We start from the raw sequence: 25971 nt of genomic DNA on the forward strand, positions 1-25971 counted from the left end.
AAAATTCTTCTTTACTTCAGATAACAACACTGTTGAAGCACACACCTTTAATACCAGCACTCAGGAGGCAGAGACAGGTGAATCTCAGTGAGTTCAAGGCCAGCCTGGCCTACATAATGAGTTCCAGGACAGCCTGGAAGGTTACATAGAGAAACCTTGTCTTGGAAAAGCAAAACAACAAAACAAACAAACAAACAAACCCACTGTCTGTTCAAGACAGGTATAGCCTAGGTACACCTTCTGCTATGGGGTCTTCCTTCTATGCCTTTACTCGAAAACTTGACCACCACCCCCCAAAAAGTTACTTCAGGCCCATAATTAGCAACTCCAAATGAATGATTAGTCATAGAAAGGCTAAAAGAGAACCCATAAAAAGACCAACGCGTTAACATGAATAATTACCAATGTGGCGTAGGGTGAACTGGGGAACAGGTGATGTGTGCTGCGGTGGTGAACTGGGGAACAGGTGATGTGTTATGGCAGTGAACTAAACAGTTTCACAGTCAAAACATCAATTCCTGGCCATGTTAAGAAATCACAAAAAATCCTTCATCCTTTGACCCAAAATGCTTTATTCCAACAATAAGTTTAAAAAGAAAGGTGGGGAGGAGAGATTATCTCAGCATGATGTCATATGCCTGTAATCCCAGAAAGATCCTATCTTAAAAATATATATCATTTTTTAAGATAGCATACATTCAGAAAACTCATAGCTTTACTGATGAAGAATAAATTAATACAATCATTTTGGAAAACTGACAATACTTACTAAAGCTAAATATACTATAACCTACCAACATTCCAAGGTATAGATAACCATTGGAAATGATTGGCTCACAAAGCAAGAACGTTATACAACATGTACAACCATAATCCTAGTAATATTGTTCATAATAATCCAAACTAGAAACCAACAACTATATAGAAAAAAAATGGCATGGATACACAATATACTATTATAAAGCAATGATAAAGAAAATATGTAACTATATTCATTATTATCAAAGACAATGTTGAAAAACAACAACAAAACAGGATATATGGTTCAATATATGGTTCTATTAACATAAAATTTAAAAGCAGGTGAAACTATGCCAGGCAGCACTCAGGAGGCAGAGGCAGGTGGATCACTGTGAGTTCGAGGCCTATGTGGTCGATAGAGCGAGTTCCAAGCCAGCCAGGGCTTCACAAATAAAATCTGTCTCAAAAAACTAAAAGTAAATAAGTGAATAAAATCATTCATTGGCCATTTTTTTTTCCTGCAGGCCAGAAGAGGGCACCAGACCTCATTACAGATGACTGTGAGCCACTATGTGGTTGCTGGGAATTGAACTCAGGACCTTTGGAAGGAAGGGCAGGCAACGAATGCTCTTAACCGCTGAGCCATCTCTCCTGCCTCATTGGCCATTTTCACTGGCCAGAGAATATTTGTACACTGCTCAGCAAGGTGCTTTTGTGATCTCACCTCTAACTTTTTTCTCATGATGAGTTTCTAATCATGAGTTTAGAAATAAGCTATGTGTGGTCAACTTTAACACTATGCTTTTATGCACACACCTTTAATCCCATCACCTGGGCGCCAGAGACAGGCAGATCTCTGCTTTTATTTCACCTCAATTATCTTGAATATATAACACATCTGGAACATTTTGGGGGGAAAAATGAGGTCTCAGGAGACCTACGAAGTCAAAGCAGTTTCACAGGAAGACTAAGATGGTATTTGTACTTACTGTTTTGGTAGTGTTGGGGCTTGAAACCAAGGCCTGTGCATGCTGCATAAGCTCTTTACCACTTAGGCATTTTGGTTATAGATTTATTTATTTTATGCATGTGTGTCTGCCTGCATGTATGTATGTGCACCATGTGTGTGTCAGGTGTCTGGGAAGAGCAACAAATGTTTTTGAATTGCTGAACTAGGTCTCCAGACCTCCTACTGAAGTATTTCACCAGCTCTCCTTCTGTTTTTAATTTTGTCAAGGTAGGAATACTAATCAAAATCTAACAGTAGACCTGGGGAAGGAGCTCAGTGGCAAACTATTTGCTAGCACTGCAAAAACAAAACAAAAACAGCGCAGCCACGGTAGCAGGAGGTTATCTCAAGGTCAGCCTAGGCAATTTAACAAGACCAATAGCAAAGGTGTGGCTTTAGCTCAGCAGGCAGAGTGCTTTCTTAGCACTCACAAAGCCTGGTGTGGTGGGGACCTGCATGCCAGCCATTCCGGCACTGGGGGACACAGATGTGGAAGTAGGAGAATCAGAAAGAAGTTCAAGGTAATTCTCAGCTATATATAATAAATTCAGAGACAGCCTGGGCTACATGAGACCTTGACTTAAAAAAAAAAAAAAAACCTATTGCCTGGCGATGGTGGCGCAAGCCTTTAATCCCAGCACTCGGGAGGCAGAGGCAGGCGGATCTCTGGGAGTTCGAGACCAGCCTGGTCTACAGAGCTAGTTCCAGGACAGGCTCCAANCCGACGGGGTAAACAAACTGTGAGACACGCACACATGGTAAGTGCAGAGCCTTGAGAGTGAACTCTGCAGCTAACTGTGATGGCATGAATGAGTCTGCCCGGCAAACGGTCGAGGATGCACACGGCACAACCAGCTGCCATTGTACATACACGGACACGGACGGGTGAGGGGCTGGCTCTACCAAGGGAAGGTAGACCCATCCCTTGGTCTTGGCATAGCCGCTTCCAAGGTGTAAAAATCACTATTAAAAATCATTGTGCAGGGCTAGAGAGATGGCTCAGAGGTTAAGAGCATTGCCTGCTCTTCCAAAGGTCCTGAGTTCAATTCCCAGCAACCACATGGTGGCTCACAACCATCTGTAATGGGGTCTGGTGCCCTTTTCTGGCCCGCAGGCATACACACAGACAGGATATTGTATACATAACAAATAAATAAATGCATACATACATACATACTTTTAAAAAAAAGGATACACAAGGAAACCCCGTGTTGCAAAACCACAAATAAACAGATAATAACAATAAAAAAAAGAAAAAAAAATTAGTATATTTTTAAATACGTCTCTACACTTTCAACTTAAAAAAAACTAGAATCTCTCACTAGAATGTCTAAGAAATAAAAATTAAATCAAGATAGTTGGTGGTAAAGTACTTGATATGATATAGAAGGTTCTCAGTTTAAGTCCTAGCACAACTGACAGAAGCAGAGTGATCTCTGTTAGTTTAAGGCCACCCTGAGCTACACGAGATTGAATCTGTCTAAAAGAGAAACAGAGCTCACACAAGGTGATCCCAGCACTTGGGATCCCATTCCTTTAATTCCAACACTAGGGAGGTGGAGACAGGAGTGATATGGCTGAGCAGAGAAATATAAAGCAGAAGTAGACAGGGAGGTAGTGCAGTCTGAAGTTTGGTGGAGACAGTTGCAGTCTGAGGACAGGATCTCCCCTTTGGTCTGAGCATTGGTAGAGGTAAAAAGTCTCTCTTGTGGCTGGCTGTTTTGCTTGTCTGATCCTTCAGAATTAACCCCTTATCTGACTCTGATCAGATTTTTTTTTTTTAATTATTAAGACCAATTAGAATTTGTGCTACAGTTATACAAAATAATAAGGGGGAATGTCTATATATGTTTCATACAGCTACAGTTATTTTTCTGATTTTTTTTTAACAGTCAGTGTCTCATCATGTAGCTTTGGTTAGCCTGAAACTCTTGTGTATAGAGCCAGGCTAGCAAATCCACAGAGATTCCCACCGCCTCTTCCTCCCGGTGCTCGGAATGAAGGTGTGCTCTACCTGGCCTCTTTCCTGAGTATGTTTAACTGTATTTGGCTGAATCCACAAATGTGGAACTCACAGCTAAGAAAGTTGATGATAATTTCTGCCCTTCAGTTCATGTATTGTCACCGTCCTTCCGTTGCTTTAGTCAGTGTCCTACTCTCAGCCTCCCAAGCACTGGGATTATCACCATAAACCATCAAATCACATCAAACATATTCATGCCTTTAAAAAATGCTTATTTATTTAATGTATGAGTATTTTGCTTGTGTATATGTCTGTGAGTGTTAGCCTGGTGCTTGCAGAAATCAGAAGAGGGAGCTGGACTCTGTGGAACTTATGGCCACTTGCCAACTTTCATGTGGGCACTGGGAATGAAATCCTGATATTCTGTAAGAATGAGTGTTTTATTGTTGCTTTTGGTTTTTTGTTGTTGTTTTTGGTTTGTTTTTATTTTTTATTTTTTTTTTTGGTTTGGTTTTTTTGAGACAGGTTTTCTCTGTGTAGTCCTAGTTATCCTGGAACTTACTCTGTAGACCAGGCTGGCCTCAAACTCAGATCCACCCGCCTCTGCCTCCCAAATGCTGGGATTAAAAGTGTATACCACCACCACCTGGTTAGAACAAGTGCTCTTAAGCCCTGACCCATCTCTCCAGCTCACACTCATGTCTTTACTATTCTTCTTGACAGAACAGTAAATATAAAATACTTCTGCTATACACACACGCACACACACACTTCTACACCACATATATACTCACATATGAACTGGGTCAAACATTTGGAAGGGCTGCATCATTCAGTGAATCAATACTTGTCAATCTGGGCCAGTGGTGTTGGTGCACACTTCTAATCCCAGCACTTGGGGAAGAGAGGCAGGCAGACCTCTGTGAGTCTGAAGCCAGCCTAATATATACAGAGAATTCCAGGTCAGACAAGGATATACAGTGAGACTGTGTCTCAAAAGAAAAAAGTTGTCAGACACCAACTCATAATATTTCCAACTCATTCATGGGTAAAGACTTATTCAGTTTACCAGATATAGTACCTAGATTGAAGCTAGAACCGTGTACCTATAGCACCCATTCCCAAACATACGAATAAATTTTTATGACACCAAGGACAAAACTCCACTAATGCTTTCAGACTAAACAATGTACTCTCAGGCACATGCCCATAACCCCAACACTACAGAGGCCAAAGGAGGAAGATCTTAAGTGTAAACAGTACAGGAGTCTACGGCCAACAGGAACCAAACGGCAGAACCTTGTCTCACAAAAACCCAGGAAAGAAGAAGGGAGGGGAGAAGGCTGAGGAAGGGAGCAGAGAAGTACCATTTATCCACTACACTATACCAGACATAGAGTCAAGGAAAAATGTCCATAAGTGAAGGAGATACTGAAACATAGCTTCTTTCAACTATATGTCTTTGGGGCTGAATTTTCATTATAGACTTCAACAAAAGAATCTGTCTTCTATTAAGTTATATATTATACATTTCCAAAAATGTAAAACAAGGCTAGGAATACAGTTCAATGGTAGTGCTTCCCTAGTACATGTAAGTCTCTAAATTTGATTCTTAGTACCAAAATAAATAATAATAATAATGCCTGCCTTTTTCAGTGAATTGTTTTGAAAGTTGTTTTATTTTTTGGGGGGGGGGGGAAGGTATAGGAACTAGAGAGTTACCTCAGTGGGTAAAATACCTACTATACAAACATGAGTATATGAGTTCAGACATATAATACAGGCATAGTCATGCATATCTAAATTTCAATACTGGAGTCAGCAATTCAGAGACAGGCAGACACTGGGCACTTGCTGACCTTCTAGTTGAAACAGTGAGCTCCACACACAGAGAGACGCTGCCTCAAAAAATAATGTGGAAAACAATATAAATAATTTTAAAAATAGAAAGGGCAGATGGGAGTTGGAGAGGTGGCTCAGTCACTAAGTATGTTTGTTACTCTTGGAGCTGGAGAGATGGTTCAGTGGTTAAGAGCACTAGTTGCTCTTCAAAGGACCCAGGTTCAATTCCCAGCACCCACACAGCAGCTCACAACTGTCTGTAACTCCAGTTCCATGCAATCTGACACCCTCACACCAATGCACATAAAATAAAGTCCGAAAAAAAAAAAAAAGAATGCTTGTTACTCTTGCAGAGAACTCAAATTTGACTCTTAAACCTCACATCAGGTGGCTCACAAGAGCATATATGCCAGCTCCAAGGGAACCAGCCCCTCTTCTGGTCTCCCTAAGCACCTACATGCATGTGTTCATGAGCACACAGAGACACACATAATATGCATACATGCACACACAGTTATAGATATTATCAATATATAAGGGATGTATTGTTGCATTTGATGAATATTTAAATTGTTTACTTATTTTTAATCCTTAATAAAGTTGATAAATATAACACACATAAGTCAAAATTCCTTATTGCCCATTATAGGGTTCTGGTTTGTTTTTTATTTGTACCTCTTTTTCTTCCAAAATAATTTGTTATTTTTCATATATATGTATGTTTTGCCTTCGTGTGTGTCTATACACCATGTCCATGCCTGCAGGGACCAGAAAAAGGAATCATATCCCCAGGAACCAGAGTTATAAACTATTGTGAGCAACCACTGAGTGCTAGGAATGAAACCTGGTTCTTCTGGAACGACAAGCAATTGTGTATGTCTGTCTGTGTGAAGGTGTTGGATCCTGAGAACTGGAGTTTTAGACAGTTGTGATCTGCCATGTGGGTGCTGGTAATCGAACATGAGCCTCTGGAAGAGCAACTAGTGCACACGACCAATGAACCATCTCTCCAGCCCCATAATAACTTTTAAAAGAATAAAAAAAGGTCCAGGCAATGGTGGTGCACACCCTTAATTCCAGCACTCAGAAGGCAGAGGCAGGCGGATCTATTTGAGGTCAGCCTGGTTTACAGAGCGAGTTCCAGAACAGGCTCCAAAGCTACAGAAAAACCCTGTCTCAAAAAACCAAAAGAAAAAAGGAGAAAGAAAAGGGAAAAAAAAAAAAGGTCTTATTTTTAATTTTTTTTTTACATTTCAACATATGTATAAATTTAGGATCTCAGTAACACAACATTCTATTTACATTAATCTTTCTCCTCAGTTTATGAATTTTTATACTTTCAAATATTCTCAGAATATCTTATTATGCAGTAATAGAATTACTTTTTCTACTACCAAATGATGTGTTAAACATAAGTAATACTGTATTCTATTTTGAATTCTATTTAACTACAATTGTTTACTCAAAGTACTCACTCTTAGAGCAGCCTTATGCTTGCATGGCACACATGTAGATCTCTACATTCATCAACAGCCAGCTACGTGTTCACAGAAATTTCTGCTCCAACTATCGATTAACCTTAGTCTAAGCTCACAAAATAATGCAATATCATAAACTTTACCCATAAGGCCCCAGTGTAATGCTCACCTGACTTCTAGCACAAATAAGCTGGCTCATCCATCCAGGTGAAGTAACTGTATCAAGTAGGACTTTGCAACCCCAAGGAAGGACAGTGGTAGCCGCTGGTGATTCACCTGAAGAGAAGAAAGAATCTTTACCACATTGAGCCCAGGCCCTAGGAAGCTTTCAGAAACATGACAGTGAAATGAAATTCTCCCAACAGTTCTGACTCCCACTGGTCTGTGTCTTAGTCAAGCGGCGTGAGTGACAGCGCAGGAATCATTTTGAAGGCGCCTGCAGTCTTTCTTCCTCTGAAAAGTTGAGCACTGTCTATTAACTATTAAATCCTCAGAGATTTCAATTCTACAGAAGCTCTATAGAGTTCTAAATTTAGCCAAGCAAGATAAATAATTGGAAGATGTGCAATTCATTTTAATATCTGTGTTTTATGTTGCCAGGCAGCTCATTTCTTTTATAATGTAACCGTCAACCACATGAAGGGGAAGAAATACACATGCCTTATAATCAACTGACAGGAGTAATCATGTTAAATAAAATACTGAGTCAGGTGATGTGGCTCACACCCAACACTTAGGAGGCTGAGGCAGGAAGATCAGGACTTCCAGATCAGCACAGGCTACATGAGACCATGTCTGCTAAGAGCACTGGCTGCTATTCCAGAGGACCCAGGTTTGATTCCCAGAAACCACACGGTAGCATACAACAATCTAATGTTCTCTTCTGGCCTCCATAGTACCAGGCACACAAGTGGTGCAGACATACATGTAAGTGAAACACCGTACACATAAAATAAAAATAAAATAAAACTCAAAAGAAAATGGTATCTGTAACTTCAACGCAGGACAGCCATAGCTATACAAAGAAACTCTGCCTCAGAAGAGTAAGAATTTGTTTCACCTTTATATGTCACCACCCACACAGGGGTACACTGGTTACTTCTCTGTGACTGTTATAAAACACCATGACCAAATGCGACTTATGGGGCCAGCCCTCTTCTCCAAGTCATCAGAGTTGTCTACAATTCACTTACTCCTATGAAGTAATTTAGTTTGGATACTTCATTGCTTATGTATATCTGGGAACCTACAGCTCTGCAATTCCCCACCCCATCAAAACAAAAAACAGCTGATCAAATGAGAACAGCAAGAACAGATAGACAGGAATGAGATGCAATCTCCCTGTGAAGGAACTACTCCCCACTAGAGGAATCAGGGTTCTTTCACAAGGGATTAACTCCAGGCCTGGGGCAAGTGAAGGACACAGTACACAGAGTACTGAAATCCCGATGGTGAGTGCCGAAAGAACAGAGAATCTCCCCCTTCCAAAGCTCCCACTAACCAAACTGAGAATAATTTACATTCTTATTCTTAAACCAGGTTTACAATTTATGTATTTATAGGGGCACACACCCTGGCATGACCAATATTAGGAGATCAGAGAATAACAAGGAAGAATTGGCTCTTTCCTTCCACCATGTAAATTTCAGGGACTAAACACAGGTTACTGGACATGTCAACAAGTTCCTTTACCTACTGAACTATTTTGCTGACCAAATTTACTGTTCTTTTAAAGAGTTTTTCATTTTATTTTATTTTTTTTATTTTTTTATTTATTTTCACAGAGATCCGCCTGCCTCTGCCTCCCGAGTGCTGGGATTAAAGGCGTGCACCACCATCATATTTTTAATTATGTGTGCATGTGAACAAGAGTGTTAGAGGTGTCTGTGGTAGGCACAGCACTCTCACGCTCACTGTTAGGTTCGATCACCTGGGGCTGGAGTTACAGGCTGTTAGCGTAGTCTTACAAGGGTGCTCACTCTTAACTGCTAAACCATCTCTTCAGCTCCAAATGTTATTTTATTTTTAATAGTCAATACTGTTAGTACTTTTAACACTGACAACTAGGACTACAAATTATTAATTTTAGGAGGGAAATAGCGTCTGTATGCACCAATGTGTGTGTACTTATGTGTGTGTATTTGGTGCAGTTGTACATACACATGCGTGCATATGTGTATGGAGGCCCAGAGGAAAACCTTGGGTGTGTAAGCATTGTCACTAGTTATTTTTAGGCACGGTCTCTCACATTTACACTTGCATACACATCCATATACTACACACACAGTAAGAAAACAAAAGAAAAATATCAACACTATAGTACTCTCCAAAACAAAACAGAGAAGGGGTATTCTATAAAACAATTCTAGCTAGTAAGTGTAAAGGGAATGAGACAATCTGATAATCAACATCTTGAAATCACCAATTTTAATGAAAGTTTCAAATAAGACTCATCAATGGATGCCAAGAACACTGCATAAAAGGGGCTTGCTATTCCAGTACTTGGAGACAGTGGCAGGAGGCTGAGGGATTTGCAGTCATTCTCTATTACACAGTCAGTCTGAGGGTAGTATGGGCTACTATATAAAATACTGTCTCAAAACAACAAAAGGTTATTGAAGAAAACAAGAATCAGGCTGGAGAGATGGTTCAGAGGTTAAGAGCACCGGCTGCTCTTCCAGAGGTCCTGAGTTCAATTCCCAGCAACTGTAGGGTGTCTCACAACCATCTGTAATGAGATCTGGTGCCCTCTTCTGGCATGCGGGCATACATGCACACAGGACACTATATACATAATAAATGAATAAAAACAAGAATCATAAATTATAAAATAGCCAGCTTACATAGTGAAGTTCTATTAGGAGAGAAAAATATAAATGAATAAATAAGAGCTATCAATGTAACAGGCGAGGCTAACCTGTACCAACTGAGCTATATTGCTATCTCCTACTTATTTGTTCATATTCACCTGACCGAACTGAATTTCACCATGTAAGCCTGGACCACGTCTGGCTATTTCAGTAGCCCAGGCTGCTCCTTTGCACTACATAAAAGAACTGGTGGCAGCACATGCATATAATCTCAGCATTCCAGAAGCAAAGGCAGGAGGATCTAGAATTCAAGGTCAAAACTCAGCTACACATCAAGTTCCAGGCCAGCCTGAGAAGTGTCAGGGAAAAAAATAAAGTAGGACAGGTGTGGGGTCATGCACCTTCAATTCTAGCACTTGGGAGGCAGAGGCAGGGAATCTCTGAGTTAAATGCCAGCCTGGTCTAAATTCAGAGTTCCTGATATCAGATATTTAAATTACAATTCCTAACAGTAGCAAAATTATCGTTATAAAGTATCAATGAAAATAAGTTTTCTTTTGTTTTTAGAGACAGGGTTTCTCATTATAGCCTGGCTGTCCTGGAATTAACTCTGTAGAACAGCTAGCCTTGAACTCATAGATATTGACCTACCTCTGGGATGAAAGGCGTGTGCCATCATCATCCAGCTAATAAAAATAATTTTATGGTTGGGGTCATCACAACAGGAGGAATAGCATTAGGAAGGTTGAGAACCATGGCTCTAACCCTTAATCTACCTTTCTTCCCACATATGAACAATCTACTAATTCTAGCACCATCTCCTGGCTCCTTCTGGGATCCCCTTCCCCATTCCCATCACTTCTGTAGACTGGAAGGAGAAAGACCACAACAGGAATGCCAACCAAAAGTCATCACAGCTGTACAGATGAGAGCTGGTCATCTCCTGAGCTAAATTTAGAAGTGGAAACGATAATGGAGATATTATAGATATGTGTCCACATAAAACTTTCATGATTGTTAGATATTAAAGAATATAAAAGACTCACATTTTTAATATCCAAGTTTTTGGCTTATAAAGCTAGGTGGTACTACTCACAGGAAGAACTACTCAAGAGTAAGAACGAATTTCCATGAGAGGATTATTTATACATATTTGGGCATGGAGGTTTAAGACAGGTTTCTCTGTGTCACCTGACTGTACTGGAACTCACTTTGTAGACCAGGCTGACCTTGAACTCAAGAAATCCACTTGCCTCCACCTCCCAAGCACTGGGATTAAAGGCATGCACTACACTGCCACCATCATGAGGCAAAAAAATTATTACTATATTTTTAATGCTTGTTTTATTTGGCATTACTCAGAAATCAAATTCAATACCTCCTGAGTGCCCTATTCAAATGAGCTACACTCCTAGTTTCAAATTATTTTTGCTTAGGTCATGGTGAACTTGAGGTGCTATATGAGAGTCAAATAGATGTTCAAAATACCAGAGAATAAATGAGCCTAGAGCTGAGGGAAGTGGTCAGAAATGAGGGTAAAAACACAAAGTATCATCTTATAATAATCGATGCAAGGTAAAGCCATCAGAGTGGTTTAATTGTCAGACTGCATGGTGCTGCTTCTGAAATGTTATTAAGACAATTAACCAGAGACAACAGAAGCACCTGCAGTTTTGCCAAAATACAAATTACAGGCTATACCCTGATACAGATATGAATAATTTGCATTGGTATGGATTTTAAGGTCAATTTTGTTATATGTATATATATTTCTAATATTGATTAAGGTATTGTGATTGTGTAGTTCATTTTTAAAATGTAATATATAATTAGGAAATATAGGTTGTTAATGGATAATCATTGATAATAATCAAGCTTGTAGTCATGTTAAATTTTCTAGATAGAGATATATTTCAGTTAGATAGATATTCTTCATATATTTCAAAGACTGCAGAGTATGGCATTTAATGTTTTAATAATTTAGGGCTTTTCATGACAATGAGACACGTCTGCTCCTGGCAGCACCAATCTACTTCGAGAGGAAGATGGGCATCGAAGAGGCTCCTTATGGAGTTGGTTGGCCATATGGGCAAGAAACTGCTCTTGCCTGGACTGTTGCATAAACTGGACACAAAGAACCCACAGAGAGAGGACTGCTAAACTTGCCTAAAGGTAAGATGATCTTTCAGGGTTCCTGATTCATAAAAGAGTCTGCGAGACATTCTGCAGGACACAGCAGATAGTGACTGAACTGCCTTTGAAATTTCCTGCTTCATGGAAATGTCTCTGGATACCATGGGCCTATAGGCTGAAGATGGATGCCCCAACGGTACAGAGGAACTTTGGGTGACTGTCCAGGCAGTGAGATGTCTCTGTCATTTCTAGAGTTTGGAAGGTGCTTACTTCTTGTTTACTTAGGTAATATTATATCCTTCTGGAGTCTTTGATGGAGTTGAAGAATAGTTTTCCATTGTTATGATAAAGATAAAAGATATAAATATTGTAACTGTAATTCTTGCTTGATAACTTTTGTTACATGTAATTTTACTATGTTAAAATGAAAGCCTTTTTTTGTTTAAACAGAAAAGGAGGAAATGATGTAGGTGGGTCTTCTATCTATTTGTTGCTTTCATTGGTTAATTAATAAAAAAAACTGCTTGGCCAGATAGGTCAGAACATAGGTAGGTGGAGAAGACAGAACAGAATGCTGGGAGGAAGGCAGTGAGGCAGACACAATGGAGCCAGCCGCCAGGTCAGACATACTGAATCTTTCCCGGTAAGCCACCACCTTGTGGTACTACACAGATTATTAGAAATGGGTTAATCAAGATGTGAGAATTAGCCGATAAGAGGCTAGAACTAACGGGCCAGGCAGTGTTTAAAAGAATACAGTTTCAGCGTTATTATTTCCAGGGCTAAGCTAGCCGTGTGGGAGCCGGGCGGGACAAAAGCAGGCCTGCTGTTCCTACAATACCGTAGGTCCAATACAAATCTACAGAATAAGATTCAAAGCCGGCGGTGGTGGCGCACGCCTTTAATCCCAGCACTTGGGAGGCAGAGGCAGGCCAATCTCTGTGAGTTCGAGGTCAGCCTGGTCTACAGAGTGAGTTCCAGGACCTGTCTCGAAAGAAAAAAAAAACAGTAAGATTCAAATTGCATGCATGCATACATACATACATACATACATACATACATACATACACACAGATATAAATATGTACTATGGAATGATTTTGGACATTAGGATTATAGCAGTTCATAAAATATGTAACATTTCTGTTCTCATAAGCATTAAGGTATAAGTCAGAAAACAGACAAGAAGTCAAACAAGGCAACTTGAAAAGGTGTTATTTGGGAGATAAGGCAGGTATATTCCTCTAAGTCTGAAGCCAGCGGCTACACAGTGAGTTTCAGGCCAGCCTAGGATTGTACCAGTATTGAATTTGTAATGAACTCCCCCTAATTGCTTCTTTCCTAGTTGTTAAGCCCATGAAAGCTTCCCTAAATCTGAACCACTTTTCCAGGGCACTCTACTTGAGGCAACAATGATGTTCATATGCTAAAACCCTACATAAATTATTACAAATGTCACATGAAACAATGTCAACAAAAATATGAACTGCATACTTCAAACACTTAGACCTTTTCATTTAATTTCAAAATAGGGTCTCACTGTGTAGTCCTGGCTAGCCAGAAACTCACTTTGTAGACCAGGCTGACCTTGAATTCAGAGAAATCTGATTGCCTCCCATTGCTGGTATTTCTCAAACTCAAAGCAAAGGCTAAATTAAGAAAATCTTCAGCAATGGTGGTACATGCCTTTAATCCCAGCACTCAAGGCAGGAGCAGGTGGATCTCTGTGAGTTCAAGGCCAACCTGATCTACAAGAGTGAGTTCCAGGACAGGCTCCAAAGCTACAGAGAAACCCTGTCTCGAAAAACCAAAAAGAAAGAAAGAAAATTTCATACTTTCTCATAAAGAAAAAATAAAATAAAATCACATAGGAGTTACAGGAGTTGGATGGCTCAGCTCTTCCAGAGGACCCAGGTTCAATTCCCAACATCCACATGGCAGCTCACAACTGTCTGTAACTCCAAGACCTGACACCTTCACACAGGCAAACATTCAGGCAAAACACCAATACACATTAAATAAAAAGTAATTTCTAAAATGTGCTGAATTATAAAAATAAGTCGCATCTAATAAAAGGACTGAAGAGAGTACCTGGAATGGCGAGGTAGAATGCTACACTGCTAAAGCAGCAGCCAGACAGGCCATCGAGTGGAGTGTTTTCTACTGAGGGTGAGAAGGATATAGCTCAAGGAAAATACTCAGGCCACTGGCTATGAAGGTCTAAAATTAGATTCACCAACTGGATTCATGTACACATCTTGAAGCTGTGAGTCTGGCTACAATTCCTGCTTGAGGTGGTGACACATTCCATGGAAGGACAAAGTCCCTTGGACTCACTCTCCTTTCTCTCTGATTTTCTGAGACAGGGACTCAACACTGTAGTCCAGGGCAGCTTCAGACTTACTCATCCTCCTGCTCTTCCTTCTGAGTACTAGAAGGGCAGCTGCCCTCATGGCTGCCTTCTTAACTCATCTCTGAAAAGCAGCACAGAAAAGCTCACTAACCAAAGGGTAAGGGCCTTGCCAACAGGCCTGATGACACTTGAGTTCCCAGCACCCATATTTGGTAGCTCACAACCACAAGCAATTCCAGTTCCAGGGTATAGGATGCCCTCTCCTGGCCTCCACAGGGCATAAAATGGTACATAAATACAAGCACGCATATACATAATTTTGAAATAAAATAAATCTTTGGCTGGGAGTGGTGGTGCATGGCTTTAATTTCAGCATTCAGGAGGCAAAGGCAGGCAGGCAGATCTCTGTGAGTTCCAGGCCAGCCTAGACTACAAAGTATCAAGTTAGCCAGGGCTACATAGTAGAGAACTGTATCAAGAAAATAAAATCTTTCCGGTGGTGGTGGCACACGCCTTTAATCCCAGCACTCAGGAGGCAGAGGCAGGTGGATCTCTGTGAGTTCGAGGCCAGCCTGGTCTACAAGAGCTAGTGCCAGGACAGGCTCCAAAGCTACAGAAAATGCTGTCTCAAAAAACTAAAAAATAAATAAATAAATAAATAAAATCTTAAAAGAAAAATCAGATAATTCTACAAAATTCTCTGTAGGGATATTTTGTTTATGTTTTAACAAATAAATCTTACCTGAAGATCAGAGTGCAGAACTAAGGCACTAGAGGCTAAGCAATGGTGGCACACACTTTTAATCCCAGCACTCAGAAGACAGAGACAGACAGATCTCTGTTAGTTCAAGGCCACCCTGGGTTACACAAAATTGAATCTTTCAACCAGGCAGTGGTGGCAGAGGCCTTTAATCCCATTACTAGGGAGGCAGAGACAAGTGGATCTCTGTGAGTTCGAGGCCAGCCTGATCCATAGAGAAACCGTCTTGAAAAAGAAAAAGAGAGAGAAAGAGAGAGACTGATCAATCCCTGGAACCCATGTTAAGGTGGAGAGAACCCACTACACAGAAAGCTGTTCTCTAATGTCCACACACACACCTTGGCAAATGTGCCCAGGTTCATATTTATCCTCTCTTTGTATGCACACACACACACACACACACACACACACACGTTTAAAAGTATTTTTTAACTCCTCCTTTTCCTGAAAATGTATGCATTCATGAAGCAAGCTGGCACAGTAAGGAGCACGCTCATTCAGAAACTCCCTGCACACAAGCATTGTGAGCACCTATTTAGCTATGACAGAGAAATGTTTACGTGTCTCTGGAGCTGGAGAAAAACTTAATAGAAGTTTGAAAGACACTGTTACCCATTTGTTTAAGTTATTAAAAATTATTTATAAAACAAAATGACTAATAGGCCAGGGTGGTGGTTGGTACCTATTATCCTAGCACCAAGGGAGCTGGAGAAGGAGGACCTTTGTGAGATGCTCTTCCCAGGTCGGCCTGGGCTGTGCAGTGAGACCTTCTCAAAACAACAAAAACAAAACAGGGTGGGGCCCGAAGAGATGCCTAGGTGGTTAAGAGCAAGCACTGACCTTACAAAGACCTGAGTTCCCCCAGCACCCACAGTAGGGAGCTCACAACTACCGATAGTCCCAATTTCAGGGAGATCTGACGCCTCCGGGCTCCACTCAGGTGTACATACCCAGACAGGCACACCTCAGGTAGCCCATGCTGGACTGGAACCCACTAAGTAAAGAGAACTCTGAACTCCAGATTGTCTAGACATATGCCAGTAGATCTTTTACCTGGCACACTTCTGTTACTTGTACATTAACATTAGAACCAGATCTAGTCAAATGCTTACTCCATCCCCGTTCTTTCTCCTCAAACAAGTTGCTCTCTCACAGACATCCCAGCTTTCAATGTTCTGGCAAATATTTGTTTTGTTTTTTTTTTTTTTTGCTTGTTTTGTTTTTTGTTTTATTAAGACAGGGTTTGGTTCTGGCTGTCCTGGAACTCTCTGTAGACCAGGCTGGCCCTGAACTCACAGAGCTCTGCCTGCCTCTGCCTCCCAAGTGCTGGGATTAAAGAAGTGTCCTACCATCACCCGGCTAAACCCTGGCACATATTTAAACCAAAAACCTTTGCTATCACGTTCCTACAAAGTGCTTTTAAAACTCCACCTCACTCTTTGCCTTGGATACCCCAGAGACAATCTCACCCAGGCCACTCCTGCCAGCTCAGAGAAGGTGAAGAAGCAAAAGCAATAATGAAGCGGCCTGGAAGTGGTGGCGCAGGCCTCTGATCCCAGCCCAGAACTTCAGAGGCAGAGACAGGCCACACAAAAGATCTCACAACCCCTTCTGTTCTCTGCTAAACAGAAAATATCCCAAGAGGTGACAGGGGAAAAATATTATCGTCCAATGAATATCTTACAAAATTCCAGAAATTCACCACAAAGAAAGAGCTCAAGAATACAGCCAGGTTAGAGTGGTCCTTGCCCCAGCAGTTTGGGAGGCTGAAACTGGGTGATCAATAGAGTCTAGGAGTTCCAGGGCACATTGGGCACAATGAAGCCCCCTTACCTAGTCAGTCAATAAACAGTCTGTCGAGCACTGACTACACGTCCAATTGCAGAAGTGAGGAGGACAGAGCGATTCACAGAAGAAAAGACAATCTTTCCTCCCAGCAGTTTTTTAATAGGAAAGACTAAAACGTACAGAAAGTAACCAGGCAACAAGCAAGAGTCACACAAATCCTTTGCAATTCAGATAGCTAAGGAAATATCCCCGTTAGGGTCCCTTGAGGACAGGCAATGCAGTTTCATAAGGGAAAGATGAGCCAAGAACACAAAACAAGTGCGGAATGTCCGGGTACAAGTGTGCTAGAGTGATCTACCAATAACCAGGAGATAAGTGTGTAAGCTACGGGAGACTGTGGCTGAAGATCTACTGTCAGAGGCAGAGAGAAAGGTTTTAACAGTGCCCTGTTAAAATGGTTTGCATGGTGCACACATGTAATCCCAGTGCTCACGAGGCTGAAACAGGAAGACTGCTGAGAGTCTGAGACCACCTTGGGCTAGTCTCAAAACTAGTAAACAAAGCCTACAGGAAGCCATCCCTCTTCAGATGCCTTTCCATTTAAAATAAAATTAGACAGGGTACTCAAACTGTATTATGTGGTGGAGGACGATCCTAAACTTCTAATCCTCCTGCCTCCACCTCCAGAGTGCAGGTACCACAGGAGAGCACACCATATCCTCCTGATTTTACACAATGCTGAGGAGTGATGCCCAGGGCCTTGTGCATGCTAGGCAAGCACTCCACCAAAGCAGCCAAAATCTGAGCCCACGGCACATTGTTTTTATCACATTTACTTATTTTTAATGCTGCTGATTTGTTATTTGAGACAGAACCAAGGCTAGGTTAGAACTCAATCCTATACTCCTGGTTGGCCTCAAACTCAGGATTCCTGTTGCTGAGATTACAGGTCTATCCCACTTCTACCAGCTTTAATTGGGCAAAGTTTTGCCTTATTTTTGATTTGGTCTGTTTATTCACACAGGGTTTCATGAACCCCAGGCTGACCTAAACTCTTTATGTAGACTAGGCTAATTCTGAACTCTTGATCTTCCAGTCTTCAGTTTCCAAATGGATGATTACAGGTCTGTGTCATCACAGCTGGCTTTATCTAATCAATTTAAAATTTTAAGCTGTGAAGCTCTGTAGATCATCTAGTGCACACACAAAACAACTCGAATCGCAACTGCGTGTGCAGTCCTGGCTGTTCTAGAACTGGCTTTGTAGAGCAGGCTGGCCTTGAACTCAAGCATCCTCCTGCCTCTGCCCTGCTGGAATTTCAACTCCTAAAGTAACTTCTGCAGACATTTCATCAGCCCTTCTACTAAGGTTCTCTGTTCTAGAGACCACAGTGGAAAACAGCTACTGGTGACGAGAAATACATCTAGCAAGAGAAGCGAAATAGCATAACTCGGGCCCGTCACATGGACTTCAACCTTTATCCCGATGCCCAGTCCTGTGGGGTGGGGCTTTACTGAATGAAGTAAGGAAAAACGCATTTGGAAAAGGCGCCACATATGACTGACATGTCAATTTAACTATCTAAAAATACAATAAAATGCTAGGAATGTGTGCTGTTAAGTGGTACATGTCACATTCCCCAACCTTCAGGCTGCCTACAAACCTCAGCTAGGACTGACTCAAGTGCTTTGGGGCGGGGGTCGTACAAGGCCACTCCTTCAACTAGGATCTTAATTTTAAATTTTCCCACTTCTCTCTCTCCGGTTTTAGTGTAGTTCTTTTTTGGGGGGGGGAGGGGGGTGACTGAGATTCAGTAAGTCATAATTATGCAAAACAATTCACTTCGCGTAAATCGGCTACTCGGCTCATGGTGACAAACGTCGAAAACTGCTTAGCCCCACAAGAAAGCATGAGTTGGGAGCTCAGCACAGGCCCAACTTCTTCAAGATGCAGGACATCTTCCAGCCACGTGCCAACTCCAAGCTGCGTCCAGTGACAAACTCCAACACCTCTAGGTCCCCTTCTGTGGGAGGCTCCGAGGCGAGCGGACACCCCCAGAAACTCGTTGCCCTCCGGCGCTGCCAAGGGCGCCGCGCTCCCCGGCCCTCGGCCCAGGCCACAGGTGGCACCGCCCCCTCCCCGGAGCCCCGCGGCCCCCGCTCCGCGCGCTCGCCGGCTTGCGCGGGCCGACCCTTCCCGGAGGCTGCGGCCCGGCCCCGCCACCCCCGGCCAGCCCGCCCGCCGCCCGCCACGCCCCCTGCCCGCGCGCCGCCCGCCCCCCGGCCGGAGGTGGCCTCACCTCACGGGGGCCAGAGCGGGGAGGGCGCCCGGTCTCCGCCCGCCGCCCGGGCCCACGGCCGCTCGGCTGCGGCTCGGCCCCGACGGCCGGCAGCGGCGGCGCGCTTCTGGGGGCGGGCTCTTCTCGGAGGGGGGGGGTCTCCCCGGGGCCCGGGCGGGGAGGCAGGGGAGCGGGGCGGGGGAGGGGAAAGGGGCTCGGGAAGGAGGGGGGAGAGGGGAAAAGAAGGGGGCCCAAACCCGGAGAGGGAGAAAAGGGGGGAGGGGGAGAAGCAGAAGGGGAAGAAAGGCCCGGAGTCCGCCCCCCGCTGCGGCCTGCGCACTACGTCACCACGTCCGGCGTGGTCGTCAGCGCGTCCTGCGCTGCTCGCGTCCCTGCTTCCTGTGTGCGCCTCTCCGGGCCGGCGCGCGCTCCCGCCACGGGTGCCCGCTGCGTGGCGCGCGCCGTGCCCTCAGGGCCTGAGGTCGCCCGCTGGGATCTTCGTGTGCGGTGCACGTGCACGGACTTGTAATTAGGCCAGTAATTTGGGAGGTCTTGCTGCGTAGCCTTAGGCTGGTCTCACTCACCTCGTAGCCTAGGTTGGCCCTCACCATGTTGCCTTAGGCTGTCCTCACCACGAAGCCCAGACTGGTCTCACTTTGTAGCCTTAGGCTGTCCTCACCACGAAGCCCAGACCGGGCTTCACAGTCCTATTCCTGGTATTTCTCACGCGAACCACTGCTATCCAAGACTAAAACTCCTGCACCCAAAATAAAACTCCTGTTTGGGTTTGTTGTGGGTTTTTTAGGTGGTCTCTAGGTAGCCTTGACTGTCTTGGCACTCACCGTGTCCGGAAAAAGGCCCGTTCTTAGACTTTCTCAAAGATTCAGTGCTTTCTAAGAACAGCCATCTTAAATGTTTAGCCTCCCCTAAAGCTCACACATCTTTAATACCAACACTGGGAGGCAGACGCAGGCAAATCTGTGTGTTCAAGGCCAGCCTGCTCTACAAAGCAAGCTCCAAGACGAGAAAGCCTGTCTCGAAACTAAACAAACAACAACAAATCAATGAAAAAAATCTACCTCCTTGTTTTGTCTATTCTAGGTAGAATCAGTCTACTCACGACTATGTGTCGGTTTACTGACCCTCAAGCAAGCAGTGTAGAGGCTGGAGGTTCTGCTCAGCAGTTAAGAGCACTTGTAGCTCATGAGAAGGTTAGAATGCACGGGTCTTCACCAAACCTCGGACTGCACTGTGTTCCTCTCTCCTCCTTACATCTCCACCTCCCTAGTGCTGGGATTAGAAGACGAGATCCCCTTTGTGAGAGTTCTACAGACTCACTCTCAAGTAGCCCACGGTGGCCTTGAACTCACAGAGCTTTACCACCACTCCCTGGCCTCTAGTGTCTTAGCTCTACACTCTGATTTTCAAGTAAGCTTATTTGTTTTTGTTTTTGTTTTTAATTTATTCATTGTATACACAATGTTCCTCCTGGTTGTACACCTCCATGCCAGAAGAGGTCACCAGATCTCATTACAAATGGTTGTGAGCTGCCTTGTGGTTGCTGGGAATTGAACGCAGGACCTTAGTAAGAGCAGCCAGTGCTCTTAACCTCTGAGCCATCTCTCCAGCCCCAAGCTTTATTTGTTAAAACACAAACAAAAGATCACTACACAGAGCAAGTTTCAGGGCGGTTAGAGCCAAACAAAGAAACCTGGGGTGGGGGGGGAGGGGCAGACGACGGATTGAAGTCAGCCTAGTTGATATAGCAAATTCCAAGAGAGCCCGAGCTACAAAGGCCCTGTCTCAAGAATGAACAAAAGGCCGGGCTGTGGTGGTCCAAGCCTTTAATCCCAGCACTAAAGAGGCAGAGGCAAGCCGATCTCTTTGAGTTCGAGGCCAGCTTCATCTACAGAGTAAGTTCCAGGACTCCAGGACAGGCTTCAAAAATACACAGAGAAGGAAGGAAAGGAGGGAGGGAGGGAGGGAGGGAGGGAGGGAGGAAGGAGATATAACTGGAAAGCAGGCTTAGTAGCTTAATTATTAAGAAGGCTGTGGACACACTATACACATTATACAATATTATAGACACATAGTATTGCTAAAACCCAGAAGCTCAATGGTGGCCTGGTCAACATAGCAATACCTAAGTATTTAAAATAGCAGGAAGTAAAAATAAAAGCCAGGTGTAGCAGTGCAAGCCTATAATCACAGCACTTCAGAGGTGGAGGTAGTGGGATCCAGATCACGGACATTCAAGGTCATTCTCAATTACGTAGTGAGTTTGAGGCCAGGAGGTAATATCTAATGTCTGGATAATCGCAGAATGTAATCTGTAATATTCTATGCCTATGATTTATCTATTCCTCAGGACAATAGGCATGGGCGTAGTATCTATTTTATATATGGAGACATCTAAGGCACAATAACCCAACCCAAGTACCAGATATAAAACTGAAGAAAAAGAAGCTGAAGATGGGGGCTGGGTAGGGGCAAAAGGAAGAGGAAGCACTCTTGAGTTAGACAATGGCTCAAACCTTTAATCCCAGCACTCAGGAGGTAGAAGCAGGAAGATTTAGAGTTAAAGGCCAGCCCTACCTACTTAGTAAGACCCTGATTCAAAACCCAAGGGCTGGGGACATAGCACACCAAGAAAGTGCTTGCCTAGCATAAACATTAAAGTAAAGATGTGAGATCGGAACCTGCAGGCTGGTTGGCAGGACTGTTAGTGGATACAGGTTTTCTCTTCCTGGTAATAAACATGTCCCTGGCAGGAGGTAGCTCAGCTGTAGAGCCTTTGCCTAGCATGCACGAAAAGAAAATGGTAAGTAGTGACAACGGCTGGGCAATGGTCGTGACCAAAAGTAAATAAATAAATAAAATTAAAAAAACCCACTAACTTTATATTAGAGTCGTTTTTGTGGTGTATCTTCACAAAACTTTTGTTTTTATTTGTTTGGGAGTTTCGGTGGGAGGGATGGTTGAGGCAGGGTCTCGCCATATGGATGGGGGGAGCCAGCAGCTCACATCCTTCTGTCTGAACCTCCCAAGTACTGGAGCATGCCAGTATGCTGACATCTGGATAAAAGTGCTACATCTGGATAAAGTGTTTTGAGCTAGCCAGAGACAGAAATTGGGGTTCAACTTGAAATCAGAAAAGCAAAGCAGTCAGCCACTAGAGAAGTCTTACCTCTACCAAGACTAGGTGACTAACCAGATTAAGCAGTCTAAGCAGACTAAACAGACCGAACCTCTTTCTCTTCCCATTTTATATTCCCTCTAGTTCTGGGATTGAAGGTGTGACTCCCTAGTACTAGAATGAAAAGTGTGAGCCACCACCATCTGGATTTGTTTCAGCATTGATCTTGTGTAACCCAGAGTAGCCTTTACATCACAGAGATCCATCTGCCTCTGTCTCCCAAATCCTGGGATTAAAAGTGTGTGCCACCTCTACCTGACCTCTAGATCTTTAGGCAAGCTTTATTTATTAAAACATAAATAATAAAAAAATAAATAAATAAAAATATCACTATATCTGGTTGTCTGGACAGTCACCCAAAGTTCTTCTGTAACACTGGAGTATCTATCTTCCGCCTGTAGGCCTAGAGTATCTGGCAGATTTCTCAGTAAAGCAGGAAATCTGAAGGACTGTCCTGCCTTGCTTTTGGCAAGTTCAGCAGTCATGTTCCTGTGGGTCCTGCATGTCTAGTTTACACAGCATATTGTCAAGCAGTCCAGGCAAGAGCAGTTTCTTGCTCAAATGGCTAGCCTTGCCACATTGAAAACAAACTCCAAGCCAGGATATGGTGGTACACACCTTTAATTCTAGCACTTGGGAGGCAGAGACAGTTGGATCTCTGAGTTTGAGGCCAGCCTGGTCTACAGAGTAAGTTTCAGGATAGGCTCCAAAGCTACAGAGAAACCCTGTCTCAAAAAAACAAAACAAAAAAAAGGGAAAAGAAAGAAAGAAGGAAAGAAAGAAAGCTCCATAAGATGCTTCTTTAAGAGACCAGCCTGGTCTACAAGAGCTAGTTCCAGAACAGGCTCCAAAACCACAGAGAAACCCTGTCTCGAAAAAACAAAAAAAAAACAAAAAACAAAAACAACAACAACAACAAAAAAAAGATGCTTCTTTGATGCCCATCATCCCCTTGAAGTAATTGGTGCTGCCAGGAGCAGATGTGTCTCATTGCTCATTGTCGAGAAAAGCCTAAGTAGTTGTTGTTGTTGTTGTTGTTGTTGTTCTTCTTCTTCTTCTTCTTCTTCTTCTTCTTCTTCTTCTTCTTCTTCTTCTTCTTGCTGCTGCTGCTGCTGCTGCTGCTGCTGCTGCTGCTGCTGCTGCTGCTGCTGCTGCTGCTGCTGCTGCTACATGTATGTCCCTGTGAGGATTTCAGATCTTGGAGTTACAGACAGTTGTGAGCTGCCATGTGAGTGCTAGGACTTGAACCCAGGTCTTCTGGAAGAGCAGTCAGTGCTCTTAACCACTGAGCCATCTCTCCAGCCCCACCTAAGTTCTTAAAATGTTTTAAATAATGGTATTCTGTAGGTCTTTGGGGTGTTTGAAAATTGCTTATCTATGCCGGGCGATGGTGGTGCACACCTTTAATCCCAGCACTCTGGAGGCAAAGGCAAGCAGATCTCTGTGAGTTCGAGACCAGCCTGGACAGGCTCCAAAGCCACAAGGAAACCCTGTCTCAAAAAATTGTTTATCTATTTGAAATATATCTCTGCATATCTAGAAAACCTAACTAACATGACTGTAAGTTTGACTATTATAGATGACTATTAATTTGTATTTCTTAAATATACATTACATTTTTAATGAGCTGCTTAAACATAATACTGAAAGACCTGGATAAATCCAGACCTCCCCAGCAGGAAGAAAATAGCCAAAAATCCAAGCAGGAAGAGAAGAATCAAAAATCTAGGATTAGCCAGTTCAGTGACTGTGTTTCAGGAACTAGCTGAAGATAAAGTTAGATTGTAATCTTGAGAAATAGGGAATTTCCCCCTTGTGATTTTAGGAACTAGCTGATTATGACCTTGAGTGATCTTGAGGCAGGGTGTTGTCCCCTTGTGACTTTCTGTGACGTCCTTAAAAACCCCTTCTCCAGGTCACTCAGGGTCGAACTCTTTCCCCAGTGCACTGGTTCCCATCTCATCTCATCATTAAAGCCTCCTGTGATTGCAGCAAGGACGGTCTCTAGTGAGTTACTGGGGGAGGGGGGGTTGTGTTATCCTGAGACTTGAGTGAGAGTCTCCCCAGCACTGGGGGTCTTTCAATACCTTAAACAAGAGTAGAAAAACACATATATCAGGCAAATCTTTGTGAGTTTGAGGCTAGTCTGGTCTACAAGAGCTAGTTCCATGACAGACTCCAAAGCTACAGAGAAACCCTGTATTGAAAAAAACAAACAAAATTGACCTTAAATTTGTATCAATAAGCCAAAATCCATACCAGTGTAAAGTATTTTGAGACTAACAGTTATTTCTTGGATTAGAGTAGATTTAATAATCTAGCCGGGTGGTGGTGGCACACGTCTTTAATCCCAGCACTCGGGAGGCAGAGGCAGGTGGATCTCTGTGAGTTCGAAGCCAGCCTGGTCTACAAGAGCTAGTTCCAGGACAGCTAGGGCTGTTACACAGAGAAACCCTGTCTTGGGGGGGGGGGGGAATCTACCTTTTACCATTTCTATATCATATCCCCCTTTTTTATTTTTCTTTTTTCTTTTTTTTAGGCTTTTCAAGACAGAGTTCTTCTGTGTAACATCCCTAGCTGTCATGGAACTAGCTCTATAGATCAAACTAGCCTCAAACTCACAGAGATCCACCTACCTCTGCTTCCTGAGTGCTGGGATTAAAGGCCAGGCCACCATTGCCCAACCCCTCTTTTTTTAGATTTTTTTCTCTTGATTATGACCATTAACCATATATAACCAACCCCTTTAAATGAAAACAAATGTTTATAACCAATATTTTGGGAATTTGGGCATAGTTTTCTATACTACTGCCCGCTGATTAGGGGCACTGGTAAATTTAGAATTATATTGAAATCATAGCTGTAGTAATCGGTGAGGATGCATAGCCTCAGCCAGTAGCCTGGAAACTGTTCTGGATGTTGGATCACCTGGGCCATTGCTCACATTGGAGACCTCTCAGGGGTTCTTACTTGATCACACCTTATTAGCCTGGAGGGAATCTATAACTTCCCATTTTCTTTGGAAACAAAAGCAGAACCTCTTTTCCAAAGCAACATATCCTTAGACCCAAATTTTGAAGTCAAGATACCTGTATGTTGGTTTAGCTTACCAGCTCCCAGAATCAAATGTCTCTCTGTAGTAGCTCATTAGCAGTCAAAAATTTCAAAGAAAACGCAATAGTTTACATAATCCAGACTCTGTGTATTTTCCATGTTTATGTGGCTTATTATAATTTTTATTACTCTATTTTAAGGGACTTTATTTTATTATCTTTAGATTTTTTTAATCTATGACTGTCTCTATCCTTTTCCCCCCTCTCTCTCAAGCCTATGTACATTTACTAAATACAATGTGACCCATTTAAAGGTTTTTTTCTGAATCTGTCTTTATTGTGTGATGTGGGAATGATTTCTTACTAATAAAGAAACTGCCTTGGCCCATTTTATTGGATAGAAAATTAGGTAGGCGGAGTATACAGAAGAGAATTCTGGGAGAAAGAAGGTTAGAGGAAGAGTCGCCATGATGCTCCCACTCCAGACAGACGCAGGTTAAGATCCTCCCTGGTAAGCCAGCTCGTGGGCTACACAGAATATTAGAAATGGGTTAGAACAATATGTAA

The 25971-nt window shown here is 42.9% G+C and overlaps 3 protein-coding genes across 12 annotated transcripts in view; 1 reads left to right on the forward strand and 2 right to left on the reverse strand.

The window, feature by feature from the left end:
- The window catches only part of R3hdm2 (R3H domain containing 2), a 128689-nt gene extending 109271 nt beyond the window's left edge, over positions 1–19418 (reverse strand). For 2 of the 7 annotated variants that reach the window (XM_050163816.1, XM_050163814.1), the window contains exons 1-3: positions 19177–19418; positions 7203–7309; positions 4508–4652 (exon numbers count right to left, since the gene is read on the reverse strand). The gene's annotated coding sequence lies outside the window, so the exon portion shown is untranslated. The remainder of the gene's footprint in view (positions 1–4507; positions 4653–7202; positions 7310–19176) is intronic. The other 5 variants (XM_050163819.1, XM_050163818.1, XM_050163820.1 and 2 more) reach the window with 3 other exon arrangements.
- LOC126514770 (translation initiation factor IF-2-like) lies at positions 18825–19684 on the forward strand. The gene is made up of 2 exons (XM_050163899.1): positions 18825–19288; positions 19525–19684. Exons 1-2 carry the CDS (start codon positions 18825–18827, stop codon positions 19682–19684), a joined length of 624 nt encoding a protein of 207 aa, XP_050019856.1.
- Positions 19685–21143: 1459 nt separating this feature from the next.
- The window catches only part of LOC126514779 (uncharacterized G-patch domain protein DDB_G0278987-like), a 14523-nt gene continuing 9695 nt past the window's right edge, over positions 21144–25971 (reverse strand). For all 4 annotated transcript variants that reach the window (XR_007595673.1, XR_007595672.1, XR_007595674.1 and 1 more), the window contains one exon: positions 21144–23531. Coding sequence is in view for 1 of the 4 variants with exons in the window: in XM_050163906.1 (XP_050019863.1) it covers positions 23346–23531 (186 nt within the window). In the remaining 3 variants the exon portion in view is untranslated. The remainder of the gene's footprint in view (positions 23532–25971) is intronic.

This window comes from Alexandromys fortis, unplaced genomic scaffold, assembly GCF_014885135.2.
Source record: "Alexandromys fortis isolate MF-2015 unplaced genomic scaffold, M_Fortis_MF-2015_v1.1 scaffold_125, whole genome shotgun sequence".
Classification (NCBI taxonomy): domain Eukaryota; kingdom Metazoa; phylum Chordata; class Mammalia; order Rodentia; family Cricetidae; genus Alexandromys; species Alexandromys fortis.